The sequence below is a fragment of the Rhododendron vialii genome, chromosome 13a, assembly GCF_030253575.1.
Source record: "Rhododendron vialii isolate Sample 1 chromosome 13a, ASM3025357v1".
Classification (NCBI taxonomy): Eukaryota; Viridiplantae; Streptophyta; class Magnoliopsida; order Ericales; family Ericaceae; genus Rhododendron; species Rhododendron vialii.
Genome location: NC_080569.1, coordinates 9,760,902 through 9,786,815, shown reverse-complemented (window position 1 = coordinate 9,786,815; position 25,914 = coordinate 9,760,902). Strand labels below are relative to the sequence as shown.

General features: G+C 38.5%; 1 protein-coding gene and 1 pseudogene across 1 annotated transcript; one reads left to right on the top strand and one right to left on the bottom strand.

Annotated features, from left to right (window-relative positions):
- The first annotated feature begins 4,387 nt into the window (after positions 1–4,387).
- Positions 4,388–13,477, top strand: LOC131314806 (probable NOT transcription complex subunit VIP2; annotated as a pseudogene).
- A 229-nt stretch (positions 13,478–13,706) lies between these two features.
- Positions 13,707–25,652, bottom strand: LOC131314803 (E3 UFM1-protein ligase 1 homolog). Its single transcript, XM_058343655.1, has 20 exons — positions 25,304–25,652; positions 24,853–25,164; positions 24,163–24,429; positions 24,023–24,070; positions 21,134–21,199; positions 20,905–21,008; positions 20,352–20,445; positions 20,176–20,232; positions 19,073–19,514; positions 18,820–18,974; positions 18,406–18,471; positions 18,254–18,322; positions 18,048–18,140; positions 17,900–17,965; positions 17,447–17,493; positions 17,273–17,336; positions 16,775–16,852; positions 16,600–16,662; positions 16,105–16,197; positions 13,707–14,618 (listed from the first exon to the last, which is right to left on the bottom strand). The coding sequence occupies exons 1-20, from the start codon at positions 25,475–25,477 to the stop codon at positions 14,517–14,519; spliced, it is 2,460 nt and encodes an 819-aa protein (XP_058199638.1). The 5' UTR covers positions 25,478–25,652; the 3' UTR covers positions 13,707–14,516.
- Positions 25,653–25,914: the final 262 nt, after the last annotated feature.

Here is a 25,914-nt window from a genome sequence, read left to right as displayed (position 1 = left end):
ACTAAAATTAAAGGAAAACAAAGACGATTTACGAATAGCATTAGGGCATCATGTGGTGATGCCTTAAGATCACCCAATATCTTTCCGTGGCCCGCGAGCTGTAAATAATGTAACTCCTGTTCAATCATCGAGCTTGCCTAATCATCTCCTCAGCTTTACAAATTTTTTTTTTGATAAAAGCCCATCACCACTTGTTTTGAATTACTAAATCGTTGACATTGACATTGGTGTCACCACGTAGTAGAGTCAACTATTCAAGATCTACGGCTGTAAAACCACTGAATTACTGCATCGAATCGTCATTTTTTTGACGACAGAAGTGAGTCAATCGGTTGAGATGAATATTGTTCTCTTGGGTTCTCATAACCTTTCCCCCTCTTTTCGTGCACGGTTGTCAATAGGTTTCTCTCCACATATTACTCTCATCTTTCTATCTATTACTATGTTTTTAAAATCAATCGGAATCCATCTCTCCGCAAGAAGCGGTACCTGTTTTTTCTTTTTTTTGGTAGCTGATTTGTTTGCAGGAAAATGACGAGCAACCTACTTGAATCTCTAGCTACGTACATAATATTCTTGGCCAAGATGATAGATATCAAGTCATTCTTAATTGTTTTGGGGAAGTATAGTGGAATGACATTACTCTTGTGAATACATTAGACAGCAACGGGAGAGAATAAAACTGGATACTACATGATTGATACTCTATAACAATAATCTTGACTTTTTTTTGATATTTTATGAAGGAAAATTTTAAAATCAGCCCAATGGGCTGACGATAGTAGGTGTTTGAATGTGTATTAAAGGATGTAAAAAGTGCACAGAAATACGTGTTTTTCTTGTCTTTTAGTGTGTTTATCGTCAGCCCAGTGGGCTGACAATAGCAAGACCGTTTTTTTGTTTTGTCAATATTTGAATTTTTTTCTAACTTTTTAATTTTGCGTCAATTTTTTTTGACTTTTCGAATCGGAAGTATTTTTTTTTTATCCAAATATTTTGAATAAGGAACTTTTTGAGCTTAAAAGTGGTCATTGATCAAAATATTTAGGTAAAAGTAATATTTTTTTACTTTTCCGATTCGTTTCTTCTACACGAATCAGAAAGTCAAAAAAAATTGGCACAAAACGAACAAGCGAAAAAAAAATTTAAATAAGAACAAAATATTAACTTTTAGAAAAAGTTAAGCGGAACGGGCTCATTTTTATTACAGAAAGTCTACACACATACACTTTGTGCACAGATTGTGCACAGATTTTATTGTGGGGCTCACCACGGGTCCCACACGAATCATCCGAGCCGTTCATTAAATGTAAAACACTTTTTCAAGGGACCCCATAAAAAATAAGCTCAATCCGATACCTATAAATACTCGATCCAACCACATAACTTTTCATTAACCGGAAATCTGAATGAAAAGTTAGATGGTTGGATGAAGCACTTATAGGTATTGGATTGAGCCTATTTTTTACAAGGACCTTTGAAAAACTGTTTTACATTTAATGAACGGCTCGGATGATTTGTGTGGGACCCGTGGTGGGCCCCACAAAAAAATCTGTGCACAGACTGCTGTGTGTGTAGCAGCTCTCTATATTTTTATTAGATGGTCTTTTGATGGATCATCGAGATAATTAAACATCTTAATTCATGCATGTCAGGTGGAGATTGAATCCGATAACAAACAAGCCATTAACCTGATAAGGATGGAATCAAGGGGTTTAGTGGCGGCGACCGCCACGACAAGAATTTTAGAAAATGCAATTATTATATGTAAAAAAAAAAATTATGCCCAACTTATATAGTCTCGCCACCGTTAGATTTTTTTAATATACATCTCGCCACTGCTAGGGTAAAATCCTAGTTCCGTCCATTTATGACCTTAGCGTCTCAAAGCTGGTTCCCCCCTGGAGGTCTTGGGCGTAAGTTCTGGATGTTCGGAGAATGGCCGATAGATGTTTCAAGCTCAGCTGGGTGAGAAAAGACGGCAAACAGGGTGCATCGATATCGAAGGCTTTGAAAGGCTCGATCTCTTTCCCCTTCTTGGGTTGTCTATGCTCAGATGGTTTGGTTTCCATTCTAGACTTCTACAGCCCCTTTGGATGAAGGTGTGAGAAAAGAAAAAAAAGAGATGTGTTCTCCCTTATTAGTGAAAAAAGAAAAGAAAGTGGTGTGATTTCTCACTCTCCCATCCAAATAACAGTGAGAAATCAAATTCTCACAGGCGACTAGTAGAGATCCGGCGACTGTCCGACAAGCTGAAATTCTCTCCCTCTCATCTCCGGCAAACCTGGTACTCTCTCTCTCTCTCTCTCTCTCTCTTTGGCGACGTACAGCCACTCGTCTAACGACGATTTGAAGAGGGGGGTGGACCACATACTCCTCTTTCTCACGAAATCTCGCCACTTTTGGCAAGAAACGGAACTGAGCTGGGGAGGGGTTCTCGTCTCCCTCCGTCTCTCACCCTCTCTTGCCTTCTTCCCCTTCCAAACGAGGGAGAGATTGAGCTCTCTCCCCGTTTCTTTTCTTCTCTCGCGAACTCTAGCGTACCAAACGAGCTACTAGTTAGTGATTCAAGTTTCTGTCTGTAGCCTTTTGGTAGTTGTATCCGATAAGAGGACCAAAAAAATATATCTTAATTCATTGAGGTAAAACTAGTAGTTCTAGTATTGAATTTTAAGAAATCCAATTCTTATCAATGCCCACTATAGGATGTGACAGTTTGCATGGGGTAGCTGATGTGAGTCAAGGTTGAGCTCACTTTGAATCCGATAATCTGAGTATTGTTTATTTTTTGAGTTCGTCGGGTACGTAACTTACTAAAAATAACCAAATTAAAATTGGCTATAAATGGGTACGAATATGATTAAAATACAGTTTGTTCTTCTAGAATATACAAACAGTTTCATATTTTTTTCGTGAAAAAATTGAACTTGTCCTAGTCAACTGCTAACATTGTATGTTCAATTTTGACACCGGATCCAAGTGGGCTCCGGACACTCCTGACCGGGGAGGAAATTAGGGTTTTCTTGTTGAGTAAAATCAAAACAAGGGAAGGGAAAAAAAACGAAAAAAAGAGAGAGAACCGATCACCGGATAAGAGCGCAAGATTTTGCTACACTTTGACATTGATAATGATAAGGGCGGCACAAGCAAGCTCGGGGATTTCTTCTTTGTCCAAAGACGGAGAAAATTTTAATCGCATAGCCTAGGCGTAGTCAATTTTAATGTAAATTTTAATTGTTTTGTTTTCTTCCTAGAATATGCCCATTGTAGACTGTATATTCGCTTAGCCTTTTTTTCTATTTCAAGCTGGTTTATCTATAAAAAAAAAAGGACCAACAGATCTTATGCCAAAGTGATGCCTTCCAAGATAGGAACCAATTGACCAAGCTGTAGAATGCTTGCATCCGGTGGTAATTAGTTTAGATGCGCGTAAATTGATTCGAACACACGGTCCCACTCAGATCTGTTCTTTTGGCACAACATCAATGCACACCTTGGCCACCCCAAATACTGGCATTACTGCTGGGCCAAACATTGGCGCCACTTTCTCTCTCTCTCTCAGTGATAGCACCTCGTCGCCACCAACAGAGTTCGGTATTTCCAGTTTCCTCATAGATCTAGACCCACCTTCGAGCTAGCAAAATTATCACTCCACCTATCAGGTAACTTCTCTCTCTCTCTCTCCGCTCCTTGTTTTCTTTCTTCCTTTTGATGCCAACATAGTGGACTCGAACTCTCGAAATGTCTGATTCTCTATCGATGGATGAAAACTATAAAAAACAGATTCTAGGGTTTAGCTCTTGGAAAGTCCTCATGAGTTTTCAATGAACTCTAGTCTCTAGGCCTTTACGTATCATCGGTATACATTTTGATTGGGTGATTTTCTGATAGTTCTGTGTCTGGAACAGCATAGCTAAGAAACATGCGAGTTTGTATTTGTTGTAACAGTTCACTGTCTTATGCCTAAATGGGGAGACTTTTATGTTTTCTCTCTTACAATGTTTGTCCAGTCCCCTGAACGAGGACTTAAAAATGATGCAACGTTTTAAAGAAGAAATTCAAACTTTTTTTGCATAAACTAAAATAACTCATTGTATCTAGTAAATTACAGATTTTTTTGTTGATTTTTCTCTTGAAAAAAATGTACTGTATTATTTTTAGGTCATTGTATCACAAATCAGACAAAGATTTTGGGACGGTACTGTATTTATCTTTAGAGCGAAATGGTTGAGATTGACAGTTGTGTTACTAGAATTGCAGGACACGGTAGCTTAACTAGCTGCTCGCATTCTCCTTTCCACTTGTGTGCATAGACTTTCTTTCTCCATTGCCCGGTTAATTTTCTGTCTCTTGGTCCTTTGTGATTTGTGCTTGAATATGGTTGCAGCTTTAAGGAAAAAGTGTTGCTCAGCTAGGATTCTAGGAAGACTTCCTGGCACGACCTGTGACATTTTTGCGATGTCAGGGTTACTAGATGTATTGCCCTTCTTTATGCAACCTTTATTTAACTATGATGATGTGTTAGCCACAAAGATTGGATTATTTCCGGTTTGTTATTGGGTATGAATTGTGTATCTTGTATATTGGCACTGTTAATTGAGTTCGTCTTTTTCTGTTCGTCTTCCTCACTTCTCCAATGTGGTTAATTATATGATGGATATTTGAGCATCTTCTCCTCTTAGTTTTCGAATAGTGATTCATTTTGGATTTCAATGTGAGGGAATGTCGTTTTTTATGTGCATTTTCATGAGCATCATGGCATTTAGTACTTGGGATGTTTTCTGGACATTGGATAATCAGTTTGCAAGTCAGCAGTTTAGTGGGAGCAAAATAATTATTTTAAAGACTAAACCCCTGTTCAATTGGAACTCTTCCATGTCATTATCGGAATCGGAAGTCTTTCAACATCTATCATACTTGTGGATTAATTGTCTCTTAAGCTCGTTTGGGTCAATTTGTATTTTGTACATGTATGGAGTTTTTTTATTGTACTGGGTATGAAATCTGTAGTTTATCCATTTCACTTGGGACTTAACATTCAGAATTTCTGCCCTAAATTGGATGCTTGCATGTGGTCTTTCTTCATTATATTGTGCGTTGTTAGTTATTACTTGCCTGTGGGAGTAACTGCATTCCTATGGGAGTAGTGGAAATTGAAGTACATTGGACTTTGAAAATCAAACTCTTTCTGATCAGATTAGATTATTCTTAAAATGCGGACTCAACAACATTATCAACGTAGTATTTCTAAAAAATCTGTAAGAGGATGCGTGAAAGAGAAACTTAAACCAACACGAGTAGCCCGTCAAGTGCATTAATTATGGGATGCGCCATAAACTCTTGACATATTTGGTCCGTCTCTTCCTGTATCTTACCAGATTAACCGGTGTTTGTGGTTTGCGAGTGGTTGCAGGTATTTTTGGTTTATTCTGTATGGGCAGGCCCAAATGGCCTGCCTTGGAGAGGTTCCTTGCCATTACAAGGTTTTGTCTGATTGAACATAATTAGAATCCTACCGAATGTGATGCATCCCCTTCTGCAATTCAGCACTACCATGTGCAAATACTCCCTCCGTTCCTAATTGAAGGTCCATCTTTCCTTTTTTGGGTGTTCTGTCCATTTTCAAAAGTCAACCCAAAAAAGACTACTAATTTCCGTTTATGCCCTTTCTTCTTCAGATTTAGATATTTATTTTAGCAAACCAAACTAATTCAAAAGTTGGCACCATTATAGGGTAAGAGTTGTCCTCTCTGTTTTTCTCAAAAGACGCCATTATTGCAAATGGATTTGACCTCTGTTTTTTCAATTTCAATCACACAAGTCTAGTTTCAAGGGCAAAACAGGAAAGTAAAGTTCTTTTTAGGCAATAATGATGCTCCCTTAAATAGTGGGATTCCCAAAGAGGGACAATGAATTAGGAACGGAGGGAGTATTTTTCTAGCAGAGTATCCAAACTATAGAGAACAAGAAATTTCTCTATCCTTAACAACTTCAAGGCTGGTCACATTTTAAGCAATATAGGAGGCTGTGTCCAAAGTGAATAAAACACTCTTTGAGAGGTTCTTTTGCAGCTTATAGACTTTGATAGGGAATTTCATAAGGCTGATGTGTAAATTGTCGGAGGCAGGATTTGAGGTTCCAGATCTCCATTGTAATTAAGGAGTGTTAAGGGCTTATGGCAGTATCCTATAGCCAGCAGACTTTAGTTTTATTACTTCAGCTCAGAACTGTCTCATCACTGGCTGAGGAAGTTATGGACACTTGCTTTTCAACAATTTACTTCCTGTCCCACATGATATCCATGAAGATTGTCATTCATTTGATTTCCTCTTGTTATGTTCAGTAATCCACGTTTCCTTGTTTGTCTCGCCGCATCCTGTATTTATTTGTATGTCACTTCTTTGGTCTTAATTCTGGGTTTTGTAAATGAGTTCTATGCTATGTGTCAACTTACAAATGACTTAACTGTGATATGCATATTACCGGTGCTTGTTCAGTTTGTTTCTGGTAAACAATATCCCAAAAGTACTAAATTATGTCATTTTCTGCAGTCATCTCTGACCAGATTGGGTACATCTTCCTCTGCTCCATCTGTTGCAGCCTCCGCTGGTTTTCAACACACAGGTCAGTGTATTCCATGTACGACTCAGTAGGTTCCAAACTACATACATAAATAGACAAGCTTACTTCTACAGGAACCAGTCAAGGCCTGCATAACATTTATGGGAGCTTCAGTGTTCCCAACATGGCTGACACTCTTGCATCTAGAATCACTACGGTAAATAACGTTCCTTCACTTGGGGTTCAACAACCCATTGGAACCCTTTCTAGTATATGTTTTGCATCAGAGAATCTTCTTGATGGTCTTTTCTCTGGTGGTTGTGTTTGTTTCTCACATTTCAATTAACTTTAATTGTCAAAATGTCTACGAAAGAGTTTTTTCATATAGTTGTGCTGTAAATTTTTTTCTTGCTGAACTCTATCCAAATGTGTCGATTTGTATCGCAGAAGCTCGCATGTTCATTCAGGGGTGACAAGTAGACTTGGAATGAATGTTGTTGGAACCCCCGAATATAGTAGCAGTACAAACGGATTGGGTGGTTCTATTCCTGGGATTTTGTCAACGTCCACAGCAATTGGTAACAGGAGTGCAGGAAATGCAGGTCCTTGGATTACCAGCACAGTGGGAAACATAGTTGGTGGCGGCAACGTTGGGAGGAGCATGAGCTCTGGTGGAGGATTATCTGTGCCTGGTCTTGCTTCTCGCCTAAATCTAACTGCCAACACTGGTTTGGGAAATTTAAGCCTGCAAAGTCCGAGTAGACTGAGCGGCATGCTTCAACAAGGTATATTACTTCAAGATTGTACTTGTAACTAAATGTCATGGGTTTACATAATGTTGGTTTTGCCTTTTGACTGTTAGTCTAATTATTCAATGTATTTAGAGGCGCGGAAAGCTGCAAACAAGGTTAGGATAGATGTCCAAGCCTTACATACTACAGTTGAAGACTGTTTTATAGAGTATTTTACTGAGTGAATGGACATCGCCACAAATGTTGCTTCTTCTGCGTAAACCTTGATTTAAAAATTTGGGCATACCCGTGTTTGAGATTTTCCTGGTTTTGTTTACCTCTTTTCCCCTCATTACTGACTGACCACAAAATGTTGATGATCTGTGAGCATCTCAGGCATAAATGCTTTCATATTCATTAGTGACTGGTTTTCTGAGGTCATCTTGCACTATGGATGGGTAAAGCTGGTGGATAGAAAAAACATTGCTTTGTTAAAGATTGTGCAAGATCAAATTTTCTGCCACAGGATTATTGGCCATTGTAAAACCGTTCATATGCTGATAACTGCCAGTTATTTCCCAGTATTAAGGTCCTGTTTCATCTCAATACGTATTTGTATGATTTAAGAGTATTGTTGCATAAATCGCTGTTTCTAAAATCAGTCAATCTGGAAAAGGACGTGTACCTTGGTCATTCCTTAAGTGGCTTGAAAAAGCTTAGATTATGGAGTTAGGCTTCAGAATCCACGTTGTTGCATATTTGTCATCCCTTTGATTGGTGCAGGGTAGTTCGTGACACATATATTCTCATCTCAACGTTTTAGAAATTCACTTAGCTTGGAGCATCATTATTGTCTGTGGGATCATCTTATTTCTTTTTTTCTTCCTTCCCTTCTTTTCTCCTAACACTTGCTCAAGTATCTTAGTTTGTGGTTGGCTATTGAATCCTAATGGGTGGAGTGGTTACTCTGTTTACTGATTCTTATGACCTTCGAATTCTTATTTCTCTCTCTAAAGGGTTATTTAGGACATGTTAGATAGTTTACTTTATGCTTTTGGTATAGTGAATCCTTTTTTGTGGATTCAGCTCCTCCACATGTGATTTCTATGCTAGAAAATTCATGTGCAAATGTTGGTGCCCCCCTATCTCAAAGTCATTTCCAAGCAATGAATAATCTGAGGTCTATGGGAATGCTGAATGATGTAAATTCCAGTGATGGTTCCCCTTTCGACATAAATGACTTCCCTCAGCTGACCAGCCGCCCTAGTTCCTCTGGAGAGCCTCGAGGACCATTGGGTAAGTTTGGTAGTTCTTTATGAATTAGTTATTGGTTTGCCTAAGAGAGTACTCTTTAAGTTTTTACCCCCGCTACTAGCACATTATATAAACCGAAGTTTTTCAGGTTTGCCTCTTAAACAGGGTCTTGGAGTTGGTCCTATTGTTCAGCAAAACCAAGAGTTCAGCATCCAAAATGAAGATTTCTAGCTTTACCGGGATATAAAGGTTGCCACGTACTCTCTTCTCTCTGTCTCGCCTTATTTTCCATTATAATTCTTTGAAGGATAAACTGTCACATACGTAATGTAAGTTTTTTTCCCCCTTTTTTCCTGGGGAGGACATTACAACAAAGTGTACTTGTAATCATTTTATGAATGGCTCATCTGGTGTTAACCATCAATTTCGTACCCCGTAAAGAGTTGGGAACGTCATGTAACCTGTCCATGTTCATTGCTCTTAATAGTTCGTGTCTAGGTTTAATATGTATTTGTATGCATGTGTGCTTCTTAACCAGATGTGTACAATGTATCAATGCTTGCTAGCTTATAACAGATACGCATAGCTCTATATTTGGTTGTTTCTTCTCCCCAAGTTTTCTCCTTTGCTTTGATGATGGAAAATGTGGTTTCCTACAGGTAACTTACATATTGGTAAAAGGATGTGTATTGTGCAGTGACTGCCAGTAGAATTTGCCCCAACAGTTTTAATTTGCATGAACAAACTGCCCAAGTAATTGGTACTTTTCCTAAATTATAAATATCTTAGAAACCAAATTAATTCGACGGTGGATAATTAGTGGTTCAGCTATCTAGTCATCATTAGTTGTTGGATTAACAAAATTTCATGTTCCCTGCGGTTTGTGGCTTTGGATGTAAAGCAACTGTTCATGCGATAATTTCTTTTGGCTTTGAATCCTCTGATAAGCATGTTTATGTCATTTTCTGTTAACGTGCATGAATTTTACCTTGTGCTTCCCTGATCAATATTTGGTTGTGATGGAAGATTTTGGCAGGGTCAAAGTGCCAACGGACTCCACACATATAATATGGCTAATGTTTGTACTTCCACATACAGCTTGGGTTGGAATGCATCGTTTTACAAACTGCATTTTGAACCACATCATAATGACTAGCGTATTACTTTTTTCGCAGGCGGTAGAGATTATGTTATGGACCTGCACCAGGAAGAACAATTTCATGACAATGCTATGTCCATGGTAAAGTATCAGCACTTCTCCATTAGTGTTAATTTCTGAAAAAATTATGCCACATGAGCATTAGAGTAGTATCATCCGATGTTTTGCGCTTCTTGAGTTTGTCCCTCATAATAGTATGCTACAACATGCAGATGGGGAGGTCTTCTGGATTCAACTTGGGAGGAATATACACATCGCATCGTCCACAGCAGCAACAGCAACAACGACATCCTCCATCAGTTAGTAGCAGTGGCATATCCTTTTCAGGTGTAAACCAGGATCATCTACATGGCTCGGATTTGTTCCAATCTGCTTATTCAGGCTATCGTCCGCAGGTGTGTTCAGATGATGCCTTGATTCGTTTATTAGAAATCAAAGTGGTATATAAGGGTTCTCATATAGAAATCCTTATTCTCCTGCCATCCAACCTCAGAGCTGAAGGAATGCCCACCTTGCCTGGTTCCAAATAATGCCTCATAGGATTTTCACCTTTATTAATGAGGAACCGGAAGTCTCTCGTCTTGTGCGCCATATTATAATTTACTGAAAGTCTAACGTCTGCACCGTCTTATCAGTGAAAGGAAGTGCGCACTCTCCTTCTTAATAGTACCTGCCCCCTTCCTCAGTTCACCAACTCTGAATCGCGTTTAATCTAATTGAATTTCATCGAATTCCCTCCTCCTTGTCAATTTTATTTAACTCGATTCTATTCTCATTTTTTTTATTCAAATTGATTGAATGATAGAACAACCTCCGGCTCAATTGAAGTTTGATTCTTGCTAACAGACTCTCAGATGAAGTAGGTAGGCAACTCAGTGAAAGCGCCCTCTTTCTATGGAACCCCTAGCTTGCTTGTTCCGTGAGTGGGATTACAATCCCATGAGTGCTAGTACCTGTACGTGTGGAAGGGGCTGTTATAAGTTCGGCCCGATTTTTTTTGGTGTCGTTACATCATGTACATATATTTGGTCTTCAATTTGGATGATCCTGCTCGTGCCCGGAGAGAGAATGGGCACGACTCCCCCGTCACAGCATTTATTCTGAGAAACCGATTTTGTTTGTAGGAAATGACCATTTCATTCCTCCCTCTACCCCATATTCTTGGTCCTATTTTGGGATTTCAACTTTTGCATGCAATTAATTTGTTTGGAATCAAATTCAATGGCATTATTTCCTAATTTGTCCCCAGTTTCTTCCGCGTTCAAATACATTTATAGCTATTTATAATGGATGGCTTCGGAAAGCAACAACATATTTGCTTTGACTTTTCAAACTGCACACCAATTTTGGGACATACACATAAAGGAAAGAAGGATCAAGAATATGGGACGGAGGGAGTATATTGCTATCTAGAATCAGCTGCTTGTTAATTATCTTACTACTTGTCCAGTTCCAAGTAATTGAAATTGCTTCTGAGATGGGAGGGATTAAGAGTTAATATTTGCTAATTTGCATATTGGAAATTTCTCTTTTCCTGTCTTTGCCATCTGGTTTATCCATTAAACCATCTGTTTCATTGTCAAATGCTCGTTGCACATTGTTCCAGACCAGCAGTCCACCTGGCATAGGATTAAGACCTCTGAACTCTCCGAATATAGATTCTGGTATGGTGTCACATGACCAGCTTATCCAGCAATATCAACAGCATAGCAATCGGAATCAGTTTCGGCTGCAGCAAATATCTAGTCAAAATCAGTCATATACAGATCAAGGTGTTAAGTCAATGCAAGCTGCTCCAGATCCATTTTGTTTGCTTGGTTTGTTGAGTGTAATAAGGATTGACTGATCCTCACTTGACATCCCTTGCCCTTGGAATTGATCTGACAACGCTTGGGTTGAACTTAAACTCCGCTGAAAATCTTCACAAGACATTTGGATCTCCTTGGTCTGACGAACCTGCCAAGGGTGACCCAGAAGTTACTGTTCCACAATGTTATTATGCTAAAGAAATGCCTTCTCTACATGTAACTTTCTTGCTTCTTGCTTTTAATCGGCCTGTCTTGCTACCCAGTATCTCTTCTTACTCAAATGATTGTTGGTTTTGCTGCAGCAATCTTATTTCTCGAAGTTCCCAATGGACACATTGTTTTACATTTTTCACAGGTATGCCTCTTGAGTCTTGACTCTTGATCATTGCCCTGTACTTGTGAATCTTGTCAGTATAAACTGATGTCAACTTCTGTTCTTGATATGTAGCATGCCAAAAGATGAAGCCCAGATATATGCTGCGAATGAACTGTATGCTCTCTCGACTCTATCCACTTTGATTTTGTATTGACGCATGTGCATTTCCTTTGATGCTGCCAGGGGTGGCTCCAGAATTTTATGTCAGCGGTGACCAAAATGTACATAAAACGTAATCATACAAAGTCTTATACAGAACACAAGGGCATACTTTATGATATCTATCAATAGACCAAGAATGTTAAATTACCGATAGGCCTTTGGCCCAACGCATAAGGTGTGCACTTAGATGCCAAGAGTAAGGAGGTCAGGGATTCAACTCCTCTTTCAAAGTGCTAATCTAACTATTCTAACATTACTGACTGCCGATTTAAAAAATGAAGAAGTTAAAAAGTAACTTTCCAATCATAAGTAAAAAAGGAACTTCAACATACAGATACCATTGTTTCACAAAACACAACACACAAAGATAAAACTTTGAAATCTGTCTACGATGAGTTTTCAAATTTTGGAAGAATTGCATTTTTTACCTTGCCAACATATTCTCCTCAATGTGCATGATCAGCTAATCATTATCCATTCATCTTCCATGTCTAGAAAATGAATACTATTGCTGCAAAATGAGCACACCCTGACACCCCTGACCATTAGAGATTCTCATTCCTCATCACTAATTGCACTCGTCCTTGTACACCTAACTAGTGTCATAACATCACAATTTTTCCTTCGTTTGATAATGGCTGATTCAGCAGAGATCCCAAAATTTAAGTGGGGCTTATTTCCTTTGGCCCAATGCAGACCATTATAATGGTAACAGAATTTTGTACAAAAGAAATTTTGGTTGGAGTTACCTTCTTTGAATCTCAAGGGGTTCATTTCAACCCTCTCACCATAAGCTAAAGCCAGCAAAGACCGCTGCTCATGCCTACCATAACTACAATTTCTGCACTAGCAACTTCTTCCAATCAACTGAGAGCTCATCAGCACTTGAAGTGGCATTTATGCCCTCTGCTGTTCCTACTAGATAGTCAAGTAGGGGCGCACTTTGCTAAGAGTAGTGTTACACTTATTGTGTGCAGGTACAAAAGGGGTTGGTTTTATCACAGAGAACTTCGTCTGTGGCTTACAAGGGTTTCGAACATGGAGCCGCTTGTCAAGACAAACACGTACGAGAGAGGGTCTTACATATGTTTTGATCCGAACACATGGGAAACGCTTCGCAAGGTTTGGATTTCGTTGACACTTGTTGAAATACGATTGATTAATTTCCCACCCGATGATTTGATAGTTTAATATTCACCACCTGAATGGATTACCTTGTTTTCCCGCAGGATAATTTTGTTATCTATACTGATATGTTAGAGAGAAGAAAGGCTCTACCTCAACAGTAACTTTTGTTCTCATTTTACAATGTAAAGTTTCAGCTTAGGTTATTGTTAGAACTCAAGAATCCGTTCTTTAGGTTTCCTTCAGTTAGCATTATTAGTGATTCCAGTGGTATTTAATTTAGCCTCCTTTTCTCTTATATGAAGCTAAATTCAGCAATAGAAAAAAAATTAAAACCACAGTGCAGTTTTCATTCGGTGGCTACGAAAAGGTTTTCCTGGCAATAGACTTCACTGCGAGTTCATTGCTATCAGTAATAATTGTCTATTTGTCTGAGAGGGTTGCTTGGAGACCGGGCTAGATACATGCAACCCTACCAGTCAAAAACCCAGTCACCTAGCATGCGTATAGTAAATTGCTCAGATACGCTGTATGATTGATTGATTTGTGCTACCATAAAACAGGAAATTTCAAATGAGAGCCTTCATTATGGCTTGAACGTTACACAACCTTTGTTCGTTTAATCTTCAGTCAGTTCTTGCATGTCATACAAGTATTAAGAACGGCAACAAACATATCCAACCATCAAAGGAAATGTAATCAGCATAAAAGGTACTACATACTGCTAGTTGACCAGTAAGTTACTGGCAGTAACCATACCGAAGAATCAGTAGCATTCGAGAATCACTTCTCGCGCAGAGGCCATATTTTCATGTGCAAGTTGCCAGTGTCCTGAGATGTAGGCCATTACAATTTGTTCCAGGGATCTGCAAGAGTCACCTATCTTCTGTTTTCTACAAACTTTCATCGGGAAGGAACCAGAAAAATAGTATATAGTTCAGCTTCTCTCCACCTCTTATAGAGCGCTGGATTGTTGACCCATTGGCCGTCTACTGACTTCACTTCACTTCGATGATCTGATCCATCCATTTTTAACACTCATGTGGATTATTCATGGAAAAAACTAAAGATCTGATAATAGTATTCATGTAATTTCAAAACATGCTTCTTTTAAAAAAAAAAAATGAGGACTAGTTGATTTTGAATGTAGACTATCCATTTTTTCTGACAGCATGGAACTACAATTATCAGGTCGAGTAAGGGCCTAAAGGAATTGGATCATCAGAGTGGGGTGGAAAGAATCTACAGCTTAAATGAAAGGTATACCAAACAGGGGTAAGGTTGAAGAGTTATTCTGCTCTCAAAACGAAATTTTGGGAATGCCAAATCTAAGCTTGAATTTAAGATTGCGAGGAGCTCATGACCAAGCCTTTAAGCTCTGGCATTAGACCTTCCAGCAGCTCCTTTTTCGTCAAAACTCTATCAGATGTACAGTCCTCATCCTAACCACAAAGCAAAACAAACACAGTCTCAGTAAGCGGTCTCGTGGTAAAAAATGAAAAAAATAAGAATCTGTTAAAATTTACCAGCCTCGCAAACAACTGTCGACATGGTTCTAAATAGATCAAGAAACTTTGTGGTATTTCAGCAACGGCAAATATATAAATGGCAACATTGGAGATTCCAGACATATAATGGCAAAAACAAAATATACCAGAAAAGATAACAGCTGTCTGAAGAACAAACTACGAAACACTTAGAATAACCAACAGATCAATGGCAGATAGAACGAATATAACAGAATCACACAAGACTATAATGTACGGAAAATAGATAATGGCAGAGTGAACAATTGTAAAAGGATTACTGAAAAGATATCAAAATAACGAATTTTGAGGTAATAAATCATTCAAATAATGGCAGTTGGGAAAAACAACTCTGGATAAATAGGATTTGCCAGCATATTAATTGCATCAACCGGGCTTGAAGCTATACTTAAAGGGGCCGGTTCCGCTCACACAACATTTGACACAAGTTTTTTGTGGGACCCATTTTGGAGTCCCTTGCAAACGATCGGAGCCGTTAATTTGTTTAAAACGTATTTTTAAAGGTTCCCATAAAAAATCAACTCATTCGGATATCGGTAAGTGCTTGATCAGTTCATTCATTTGTTTTTTGTCAAATTTGATAGCATAAAATTGAATGAGCTAATCAAGCTCTTACTGATATTCGAATGAGTTGATTTTTAACGAGATCCCTTAAAAACATGTTTTAAACAAATTGAACAGCTCCGATTATTTGTGTGGGGCTCCGATTAGTGTTGTGTCAAATGTTTTGTGAGCGGAACCAAAATGGTATCTAAAACCTTGATTAGTGCTATTATTATAGCTCAACTTATCATGGTCCATGACAAAAGTCTCAAAAGTTAGATCAACTCCAATGGGGTGCTATATAGGCTGGTCCAGCTATTGCGTACTTACAGCAGCTCCACTTAAGAAATCCTCTCAAGGCCCGTCAAAAATTGGCATTGTCAGACTTTGGGCCCCAAGGTCGGCCTGCCATTCGTGCCACATCATCTCTTCTGTATCTTTTGCTCGATGGGACCCACAGGTAGCATTTTCATTTGTCATTTCGTGAAAATTTAGCACAAAAAGCTTTTGAACCATTGGAGCAACATTGCCAACTGATGACCTTTTGACACCGTAGGATGTAGCACTCCATAATCTTAATTTTGGCATTGCCATCCTACCATGGTACCACCAACCAATGGAGATAATCTTAGCTGACCAACACTTCCTTCCAAGAAATCAACTGAACAATTTTTCCTTGCAGACAGAAACTATATGTTTTAACTCCTTCAGTAATAACAAACCAATCCCAACTTCCAACAACAAGAGGCTAAAAAGATTTTAAATGTAACAGAATAAACATAACTTATAAGCTACAAGAACAATTCAGTTGGGAGGAAAAATACAGAATTTAACTCACATCACCAGTTGCAGCAGACATGAGTGCTAAAAGGGCCACAGTTGCAGTATGATAATCCATTAGGATCTTGTACGCCGAATCATCTAATTTCTCCTGAAACATTGACGCAAGCTTTGGGGATAAAGAATACATAGATCCAGACACATATAAGACGCCAATGATACAAAATCGCTTTGTAGCATATAGGGGATTAGGAACCAATAGTTGTACTTATCAACAAAAGTTATACTAGGTACCATAATGTATTGACACAGTTAGAAGGCCCTTTTCATCCGAGGGAATATCAGCAAAACATGCCAAAAATCAGATTATCCATGTCCAACTGGTCATCTCTTGAGCCTAATTTGGATAAAGATTCCATGGTACTGGAACATCTACAGTACTTCCAAGGGTTTTGTCGCATCTTTTTTGGGGGACCTTTCTTTACTTGGAAAAACAGGAAAATTTGTTCATACCTTCTTTTTTTTGGAACTTAGGAAATTCATTTGTTCATACCTTCAATCGAGAAACAGCAACAGAAATGGCCCTCCCTGGGGCTTGAAGAGCTTTATTATGAACCTATTCGATAAAATAAAAAACAAAAGAACATGTTAAAGAAGGTAATAGCATGCCTTCCTTTTTGTGCGCAGGTCATACAGAGAAAATAACTACAACCTGTAAATGGACTGACCTGTATGTACAGTAGGGATACAACTTTTGGCAGAAGTGGAACTGGGTCAACTTCAGCAGAAACTTGGGAAATCAAGTCCTGCAAATGCAGAGCACTTTAATTATAATTAAATTTTCCATTAGATCATAACAAGGCTCAGAGATAACCACTCTCCACCACAGCAGAAGCTTAACATCTACAAGAAGAAAAGAGGAAAGGAGAAAACCCAATGAACAAAGTTAATCATTTGTATTTCTAAAGTGTGCCCTAAATATTGTGAACCCTCATTTCTATGAGGAATTGTGAACCCTCAGACATTATTACTCTAGGCATTCGAGGGCCAAAGCCAAACACTCCACCTGCCAGTCAACTCAGATTCCCTATTATAATGGCTAATGCACAGACATGGGGCACCTGCCTGAAGAAATTAAAATGCTTGCTTCCATAAACTTTGTAAGTTTGATGTCTGCAAGTGTCTTGTGTGTGTGGGAGAGAGAGGCCCTGAAAAAGAAGGTATACCTTACGATAAGAGTGCAGAAGCGTTCTTTCTAATTTCTTATCAAGCTTTTTCAAAGTTAACCCACTGCAGACATACCCATAGCAAACAAGTGAAGTAACATAAGCTTAGTTTCATCTTCATCCAAATGTTTCATAAAGATGCAAATAGAGAAAAGAAACCATCAACATCCCTACCTCTCCTCTGCCATTGCTCTGAATGCAGTCACAAATGATTCCACACTCTGCAATATACGATATTTAACTTCAGAGTTGTTCTATGGCCTAACAAATGATAAGCTGTATCATAAAGTTCTCCAGATAATAAGTTGATGCCTTCCAGGATGTAAAATAAGCAGTTGGGATAATGGATTTTGTCTTTTTTCAATGGTAGATAAAAAGGGAACCACTAAAAGGGGAAGGCTGTAAAATCTATAAGAACAAAGCATTTGCATTTGCATTAGGAAAATGGAATATATAACAAAGAATAAACAAACTAAAAGCACCTTAACCTCCCCCCTTCTTAGAAATGGCGGTGCTTCACTGAAGTAAAACACCCACAAACTTGCACAGGAAGGCATTGAAATCTATCCTGACCCACCAAATTCTAAAAAAACGTAGATCAGTGTGATCCCACAAACGAGCACTCACCTTCCCTTCCAAAGATTCAACAAGTGCAACAGCCTTAACTGAAAGAAGTCCTGGTAAGCTCTTTGCCTGTAAAAACAAAAGTAACAAGAAAATTTACAGCTCAAAATTAGTTATGAAGGTTAACAGAGCTTCATTAGGCAGCCCATACAAAAGCTATTCTCTCTCCAGAACTTAGTGATTTGGATTCTGGATTTTGAGATTCTTCAACTTCAATTCCATTCTTTATCTTGTCATGTATGTCCTGCATTCCAGAGGACAAATAGCATAAGGGCTCATGTACATCTCAACAAGGATTTTAAAACATTGAATCTTTGAAAGTAGTAAACGAGCAAGGGAATGGTGCATATGTGATACCAGGTTAAGTAATACTGTGTCCGCAATAGAGGTAGCTGTGGTTCTCAACAAATGTCTGTGCAGTATAACCTGTGCATTATAGAACAACTGTCTTATGTACTCATAGTTTCAACAGCAAAACAATGGACGGTAAAATCAGAAACGAAACTCACTGAGGTTGATTGGTCATCTTCAAACAGATCTAGTGCTTTTTCATATAGCTGCATATTCAAGAAAGACTGCAAACAGAAAATAATGGGAAGGGCATAACATGTCAGATTACTAAACACATTTTCCACAAGAACCAGCTTACCATACAACTGCACTATTTTTTCCCTCATAAGTAACAAATGAGCAATCAAACTTGTGCTGGAATTTTAGTGCAATGTTCTCCTACTTCAAATGAAAAAAACTAAACAAGTAGAAAAAAACACAAGTTGCTATGTTGGTGACCGATGGTTGCATCAAGTAATGTGGTACACAGCTCCACCACAACAATGACAACTTTCCAGTGGAGCAATAAAGAATACTATGGAGTCCAAACTAATTAACTAAAAAATTCAGAACATACCAAATGGCTCGCTCACCTCATCGATTTTTCTTTGTAAATTATCAAGTACTCGCTTCATTCTCTGTGCATTATCAGTGAATGCCACCTTTCTTCTTTCCTTCCATGAATTTAGCAGCATTGGTCTCACATGATTCGCCAGAGGTCTAAGAATTGTCTCAGGATCATCCATACCTGCAAAGTTGGACCACTGTCTGTCAGAATGAGATACAAAATAAAAGGCTAACCCCCTGAGAACATAAGAATGAACAATCTCAACAAGATTCAATAACCTTGTTCATCAAATTCAGGGAATAGTGACATGATCTTCTCAATTAGCCATTCTTCTGAGACAAAAAGGTTGTCCTCCTTCGTCCTATCCGATTCTTTCTTGACACCTGACTTTGCATCCGACACTTGAAAAGCAGCAGTATCCTTTCCTTTTCTCTGATTCTTTTTAGATTTAGAAGGGATGGTGGGCTCTTGGGTATCTGGACCAGTTTCAGCAGGCCCTGTCTTACCTGCTGATTTTCCCTTTCTCTTTTTTGAACCCTTCTCAAAACCTTGTTTATTAGTACTACTGACATTAACAATTTCATTGGACTCAGCTAGGGTGCTACTCGTTTCCTTTCCAGTTTTAGCTTCTTCAGCTGCATGTAGATCATCACGCACAATACCAGAAAACCCAGAAATATTGCAGATTTCTGTCTCCTTCTCCATGCGATCAAACAAATCCTACCACATAAAGTTACAGAAAGAATATTCTCAAGAATCAGATTTCACCAAGAAGCATAAAGATGATTGCACCAAAATGTAAGCTTTAGGTGTAACACTTTATTAAGATTCACCATGGCTTAAGGTTAGAAGTTAAAGAAAAAGTTTGAGTTGAACTATTGAACTGGTCTGATCATTGTGCACATTAATCGCCACGTCAAAAATAGAATACATATATACGTACACACACATAGGGAGGGCGGGATGAGATTAAGGTCATGAGATCAAAAACCTAACAATCATATCAGCCTAATGGCAACAGCTGAACATCCACATAAATGGATGCCAAACAAGTAGTTCACTTTTGTCAGTTTGTGCCAAAACCACAGGTGTGATGCATATACAAATCATGACAATGGTAGAATTATTGAGGCCAAGACCTCTGAAACCAATTATCGACGTAGGTTATCTTCCATCCACCACACCAGTCACTTTGACCTGATACACTGATTCAGTCATCCTACCAACTGATCCCACTTTCTTCTTTCCACAGTTTGAGATCCATTATAAATATCCAAACAATCATCAATGCACGAACACTAGCAAATACAAACAATAAAATCTAATACCAGAAGTGAAACAAAACAGAAAAACTAGTAGGTCAATCACTCAATGGCTGTACCTTGACAAATCCCATGCCGAAAACATATGATTCTCCCAAGATGAGTGCTTTATTAGACTGAAAAGCAACATTAAAAAAAGAAGTAAATAGAGCATGCCAACAGAAACAACTGCCGAAATATTCCAAAACAGAAAGATAATTGCAACAGCAAATAACGTGAGTTAGCGGAGCATCACCTTCACGGCCACCTGAACTGATCGACAAAGGGACAGAATCCTAGATGCATCTTGGGATGCAAAGGATGCTGGTAAAACTGAAAGGGAATCAATCCTGCAGCAATCCAAACAATTAGGTCTGGAGAGAAAGAACTGTACAAGTGGCTTGACCTGATAGTGCTGGCATAAAGGGATGAGGGGACCTTTATATCTACATATATGAACATATCTGCAAGTACATTGTTGACAACAACTCCAAATTGGCCTACATTATTGTTGATTGTTTTGCAAAATGCATTTGACGTTTTGTAGAACATTAGGAAAGGAAGAAAAAGCTACGGTGGCATAGTAAATGACTGAAAAGAAACAGGTTACGCACAGGTGGAGCCAGTATTCCACCATTTTGAACTACCTAAATAAAAGCATGAAAGAATCTATAGTCAAGGCATGCCACTCAAAATAACAGATATATTTCTCGTTTATCTGAAACTCATTGAGAAACAACAAGCATTGAGAAACTAAATAGACAGAATCAGCAATAAAAAAAAATTCCATGCCAGAGTCAGGCCCTTACCAGCTATTGCGTTCTATGGCATCCTCGGCAGCCGCATCCAACATCTCAATCATTGATGGATGAACAAATATAGATTCTAGTGGAATACCTTCAGGGTATCTGGACTAAATTGGAGTGGACAAAAACGCTTTTAATTAGATAAAAACCAGAGAAGTAATACTTGGTACTTAGAAATTGTAGCCTTTGAAGTCTACTTGAGGAAAAAAACAACAGAACACTATCAAGATACCTGCAGGTATTGAATGGGCTGGGGTATTCCAAGTTTGTGCAGAAATTCATAGCTAACAAAAGAATTCTGCATAGTGAAACCATAATAAACAAAAAAAACCCCAAGAGTATACAGAACTTCCAGCAAGCATGTTGATGAAAAGACAAAAAACATAAGTATAATAATGCTCCAATAGCTTCATTCCTAGAATCTGCTGCAAGAAATATTAATACAGCTCAATATCCGGGAAAGTAAAAAACAGGGCAATAGGGTAATGTTCAAAAAATCAAAATGCATGGGCTTCCTATCACTGAACTCAATAGTTAATACACATATATGCCTCCAAACCCGCTTAGTAATTAGTATACAATGTTCTAAAAGTCGCTCGGCATTCGTCGCTCGGTCGACCACCTTCGAGCTTCGAGACCTATTAATCGGCTTGTAGCAATTAGTTGGGTTTTTATTTATTTATATATAAATACTCCCCACAACTCTTATAAAAAAATTGAACATTCATCTATCAATCCATCAACATCAATTGTTTTTCAAATATGACATAGAAATCTCTCCTTTACAAAAAACTGTTAACATGGTTATAATATCCGCTGGTACTGGGTATGGGCCATTCATTTATTAGTCACTTACCAATTATAATAGCTTTATTTATACACACCAAACAATATTACACTTAGTGTTAAGATTTAATAAAAAATATTACTACAGTTTGTTTCTAGAATCACTAACGTGTCAATATGGATATGGGCTATTCAAAAAAAAAAAATTAATGTTCAAGGTCGTTGGAGACGTGGAGTGAGAGGAGATCTTGAATTTGAGAGAGAGAGAGAGAGAAAGAGGCGATACGCGGCTCGGAGATGTCGTGTTTTAGGGTTTCACAGAGATATGACAGGTGACTCCGAGATCGATCAATCAATGACTGGGAGTTGAGCAAGCCCAAAAACTGTGATTCAAAGCCCTTAAACGGGTATGAGTATATAACAGTTACACCCCTTGATTTTTCAAAATTATAGATTTTACCCCTATTAATCGCCGAATAGCCGAATAATCGCCCATTAACCAATTAATCGACTAATTGCCGCTAGACGCCGACCGACTAATCGCCGGTTAATCGCCAACTAACTCCAATTAACCTCCTGACCTACTAATTCAACCGACTAGGCATTAATCTAATCAGTTAGGCCAAATTTCCGATTAATCGGTGATCCGATTAATCGGCGATTAAATCCTTCTTTTAGAACATTGTTAGCATACGTATGCTAAACTCTCAAATACAATAGAATTCTTTCCTTTGTGGATTCATATACTTCCTCTGTTCCTACTTGTTAGTCCATGTCCATTATTCCATTTTAGGATGTTCCAAAATGTTACTAGTTCTTTTCTAAAACTAGAAGTAGAAATTTGATGATTTTCCAGAAATATTCCTTATAGAGTTATGGGTGAATAATAATTGTTGCAAACTAAGAAGCATGGATACGGGATACGAATACGATACAGATACGCGGATACGTGATTTTTCCAAAAAGAAGGATACGATACGTTGGGGGATACGTTGAATATAAAAGTAAATAAAAATTATATTATATATATAATTTTTAATTCCTAAAATTCCATTAATGATTAAAGTTTTCCATTACACAAGTTCACCATTTCACATGCCGAGAGAGATATATTTACATATAGTTATACATATATAACTGTATCTATATAGTTATACATATATATATATACATATATATATATATACACACACATACACAGAGAGAGAGAGAAAGAGAGAGAGAGAGAGAGAGGCGAGAGACTTGCAAGGTCGTCGAGAGAGACGAAAGAGAGGATATCGTCGGTGTGTTTTTGCCTTTCTGGTGTCGATTTGTGGGAAAAAAAGAAAAATAGCCCTAATTGCAATTTTAACTCATATATTTTAAATAATAACATATTTACCCTCGTGTGTATCCAAAACGTATCCGTGCATATCCGAAACGTATCGGGATACCAAAAAATAATTCTAAAAGCAAGATACTTTAAGAAACGTTTTGGATACGTATCCAAGAGTATCGGTATCCGATACAGATGCAATACGTGATACGGAGGCCAAAATAGAGTATCCATGCTTCATAGGTTGCAAAGTAGGTAGGATGTAGGGGTAATAAAGGAAATGACGGCATTCAATTTGAATATAGATGCAATCATTACATGTCTCCTTCAAAAGTTGAAATTTCTAAGAGGGACCAACAATAAGGAACGGAGGGAGTATCAATTTAGCTAATGGCAGCAATTGAGTTCTATCATCATATTCTTAAGTAAGAGAAAACCACAAGAAGATTACGGTTATATTAAAGTATTTGTACGGCTCAATGCCCCTTGGTTTATGGATAGAAAAAACTAATGGTAGCCAAATGACTGCTACGTGCTAAGCTACTACTTTTTCATCTACAATCATCACCCGTCCCTTCAAGCTCAGGTGTGCCCCATTGTATCGTCCACCTGTCGGCCCCAACCACTAAACCAAAATGTCAAAGTCAATTTCCCTTCTATTTCATCAATCAAAACCGATAACAGACCATTTGCTGCTAAGATACACACACCTACCTCACTCATAACCCCGCTTACCATATCTGGTTGATTTCTCTACTACCATCACTCCAGAGGTATCTTTGGTAGGACGAATACTAATAACATTGACCTCTTTTCAACCAATTCTATCCACATAGATGAGAATCTTACAAGTTTCATAGTAAATAGCTAAACACTGGATTAATGTGTAACTCGGTAAGTGACTTGCATGAGTCAAATCAGCCATGAGATACATAAAATTTTACATATTGAACTATGATTTCTCAGTATAAATCACAAATTAAAAACTTGAGAAACAAGTGGAAAAGTAAGGCTTCCAACCTGTGAAAAGAAAGAATCTACAGATTCCTTTTGAGCAATCGCAAAGACCTATACACAGAACACAGTAAATGCAATCAGAACACCGAAGAACCACCGTAGATAAAAAAAAAAAACACACAAATTGTGGTGTGAAATAATACTGCAGGCGTCCAGTGAACTCCTGCACGAAGTGATCCAAGAATCTCGCCGTCCTTCACCAAACCGTTGAACAATGTTTGAAAGAACGAACTTTCAACAGCCACGCCACTGGCTCCATCCATTTCTTGTAACAACATCTGCAACGAGCTCCACACTGCTGACAAATTGGTCGGGACAGTAATACCCCTTGAAGCCCCACAAACCATTGCATTAACACGCGAAACATAAGCAGGAGTATACAATTGCCCACCTTCCAGCCTACCTTTCACCTATATAGACCACACAACAGAATCACATTCACAAACTCCTAACCTTTTTCATAGGCCTGATAAACAAGCCAAGCTACTCGAGATTAAGCTCGCGCTCGTTCGTTTAAAGCACATTCAAGGTCGGTTTGAAACAAAAACAAACAAAGCTTGAACATTTTTTTGACATTCGTTAAGTTTTCAAACCAAGCTGGAACAAGCTACTACTCGACTCACTCGCCTTGTAATATATAAAAAATTCAAGCTACTCAAGAGATCGACTAGATTAAAGCTTGTTCGAGATTATTTCATCTCATAAACAAGTTAAGCTTTAACAAGTAAGCTCGTTAAGTTTTCAATGAAGCAAGCTTAAACAGCTCGTTTATCAACCCTAACTTTTCATGGAAATGAACAGGAAATCGACATGGAATTGTTAAAACAAGGTACCAAAGTCCCGAGTCGCGGCTCTAACACGGTTGCAATCAACTCGGAACCGACTTGAAGTTGCGCCGCGATTTCAGCCAGCGCAATTTGACTGCATTCCTGAAGCCTGTCGTTGATTTCCTCTGCCACCGTGTCCCAATAAGACGTTGATATCACTTCGCCGTTAATCAACGTAAGCGACGCGTCATTGGATACTATACGTTGAGTCTGTTTCTCTACGTGGTACAAATCTACGCCGGTTGCGTCAGCAAGATCGATAAGCGAAACGCGCCCTAATTTCTCGATCTCCGCGACAATTTCAAGACTCAATTGCTCCTAAAATCACAAAGCAAATAGAAAATAAATTAAATTAAATTAATGGATGAATGGCGTGTATATATCTAAACGTATGTATGTTATGGGGAGAGAGAGAGAGAGAGAGAGAGAGAGAGAGAAGGGGGGGGGGGGGGGTTACGGGAGTGATGTATTCTTTGCCGGAGACGGTGTGGAGGAGGTCGAAGTCGATGATGCGGAGGTCGTGGAGCTTCTGGACCAATTCGACGACGTTTCGATCGGACAGGCGGATGCTGGACTTGGCTTGTTGAGCGAACTCGAACTGTCGCTGCAATTCCAACAATTCTTCATCCATTTTTTTCTTTAATCTTTTGGTCGGAGACGTGAGGGTTATCAGTCGGAGGCTTCGGCGACGGTGATCGTCGATTACCGGCGAGCACGAAGGGGAGGTTTTTGGGGGAGTCTGGGAGCGTTACCTGTGGGGATTCATCATTCATCGGATCGGTAAAACTTTTTTTGATACCCGGATTTTATTTAATTTTTAAAAAATAACGGTTAATGACGCATTTTAATAATTAATATCCTTTCAGTAATAACAGATATTCTCAACATGTATTTAACGGGTATTAATTAGTATCAAAATACATTTTAGCCATCATTTTCCCTCCTTTTTTTTCATTTTAGGCATGGGCTTGGGCTTGGGCCTGAACTATGTGGACACAAAGCTTATGCAAATGGTGTATTCCTGGACCCAAAAAATGCTTGGGTCCAATTAATTGTCCATTTATTGAG

Bases quoted from the DNA above. Each gene is read 5' to 3' on its own strand.
- LOC131314803 (XM_058343655.1), bottom strand. From the start codon at position 25,477: ATGGATGAAGAATTGTTGGAATTGCAGCGACAGTTCGAGTTCGCTCAA. The intron at 20,446-20,904 runs GTAAGGGCCTGA...GGATTGCTGCAG, and splicing joins GCCATAGAACGCAATAGCTG to GATTGATTCCCTTTCAGTTT. The intron at 16,853-17,272 runs GTATACCTTCTT...CTGCATTTGCAG, and splicing joins TTCTGCACTCTTATCGTAAG to GACTTGATTTCCCAAGTTTC.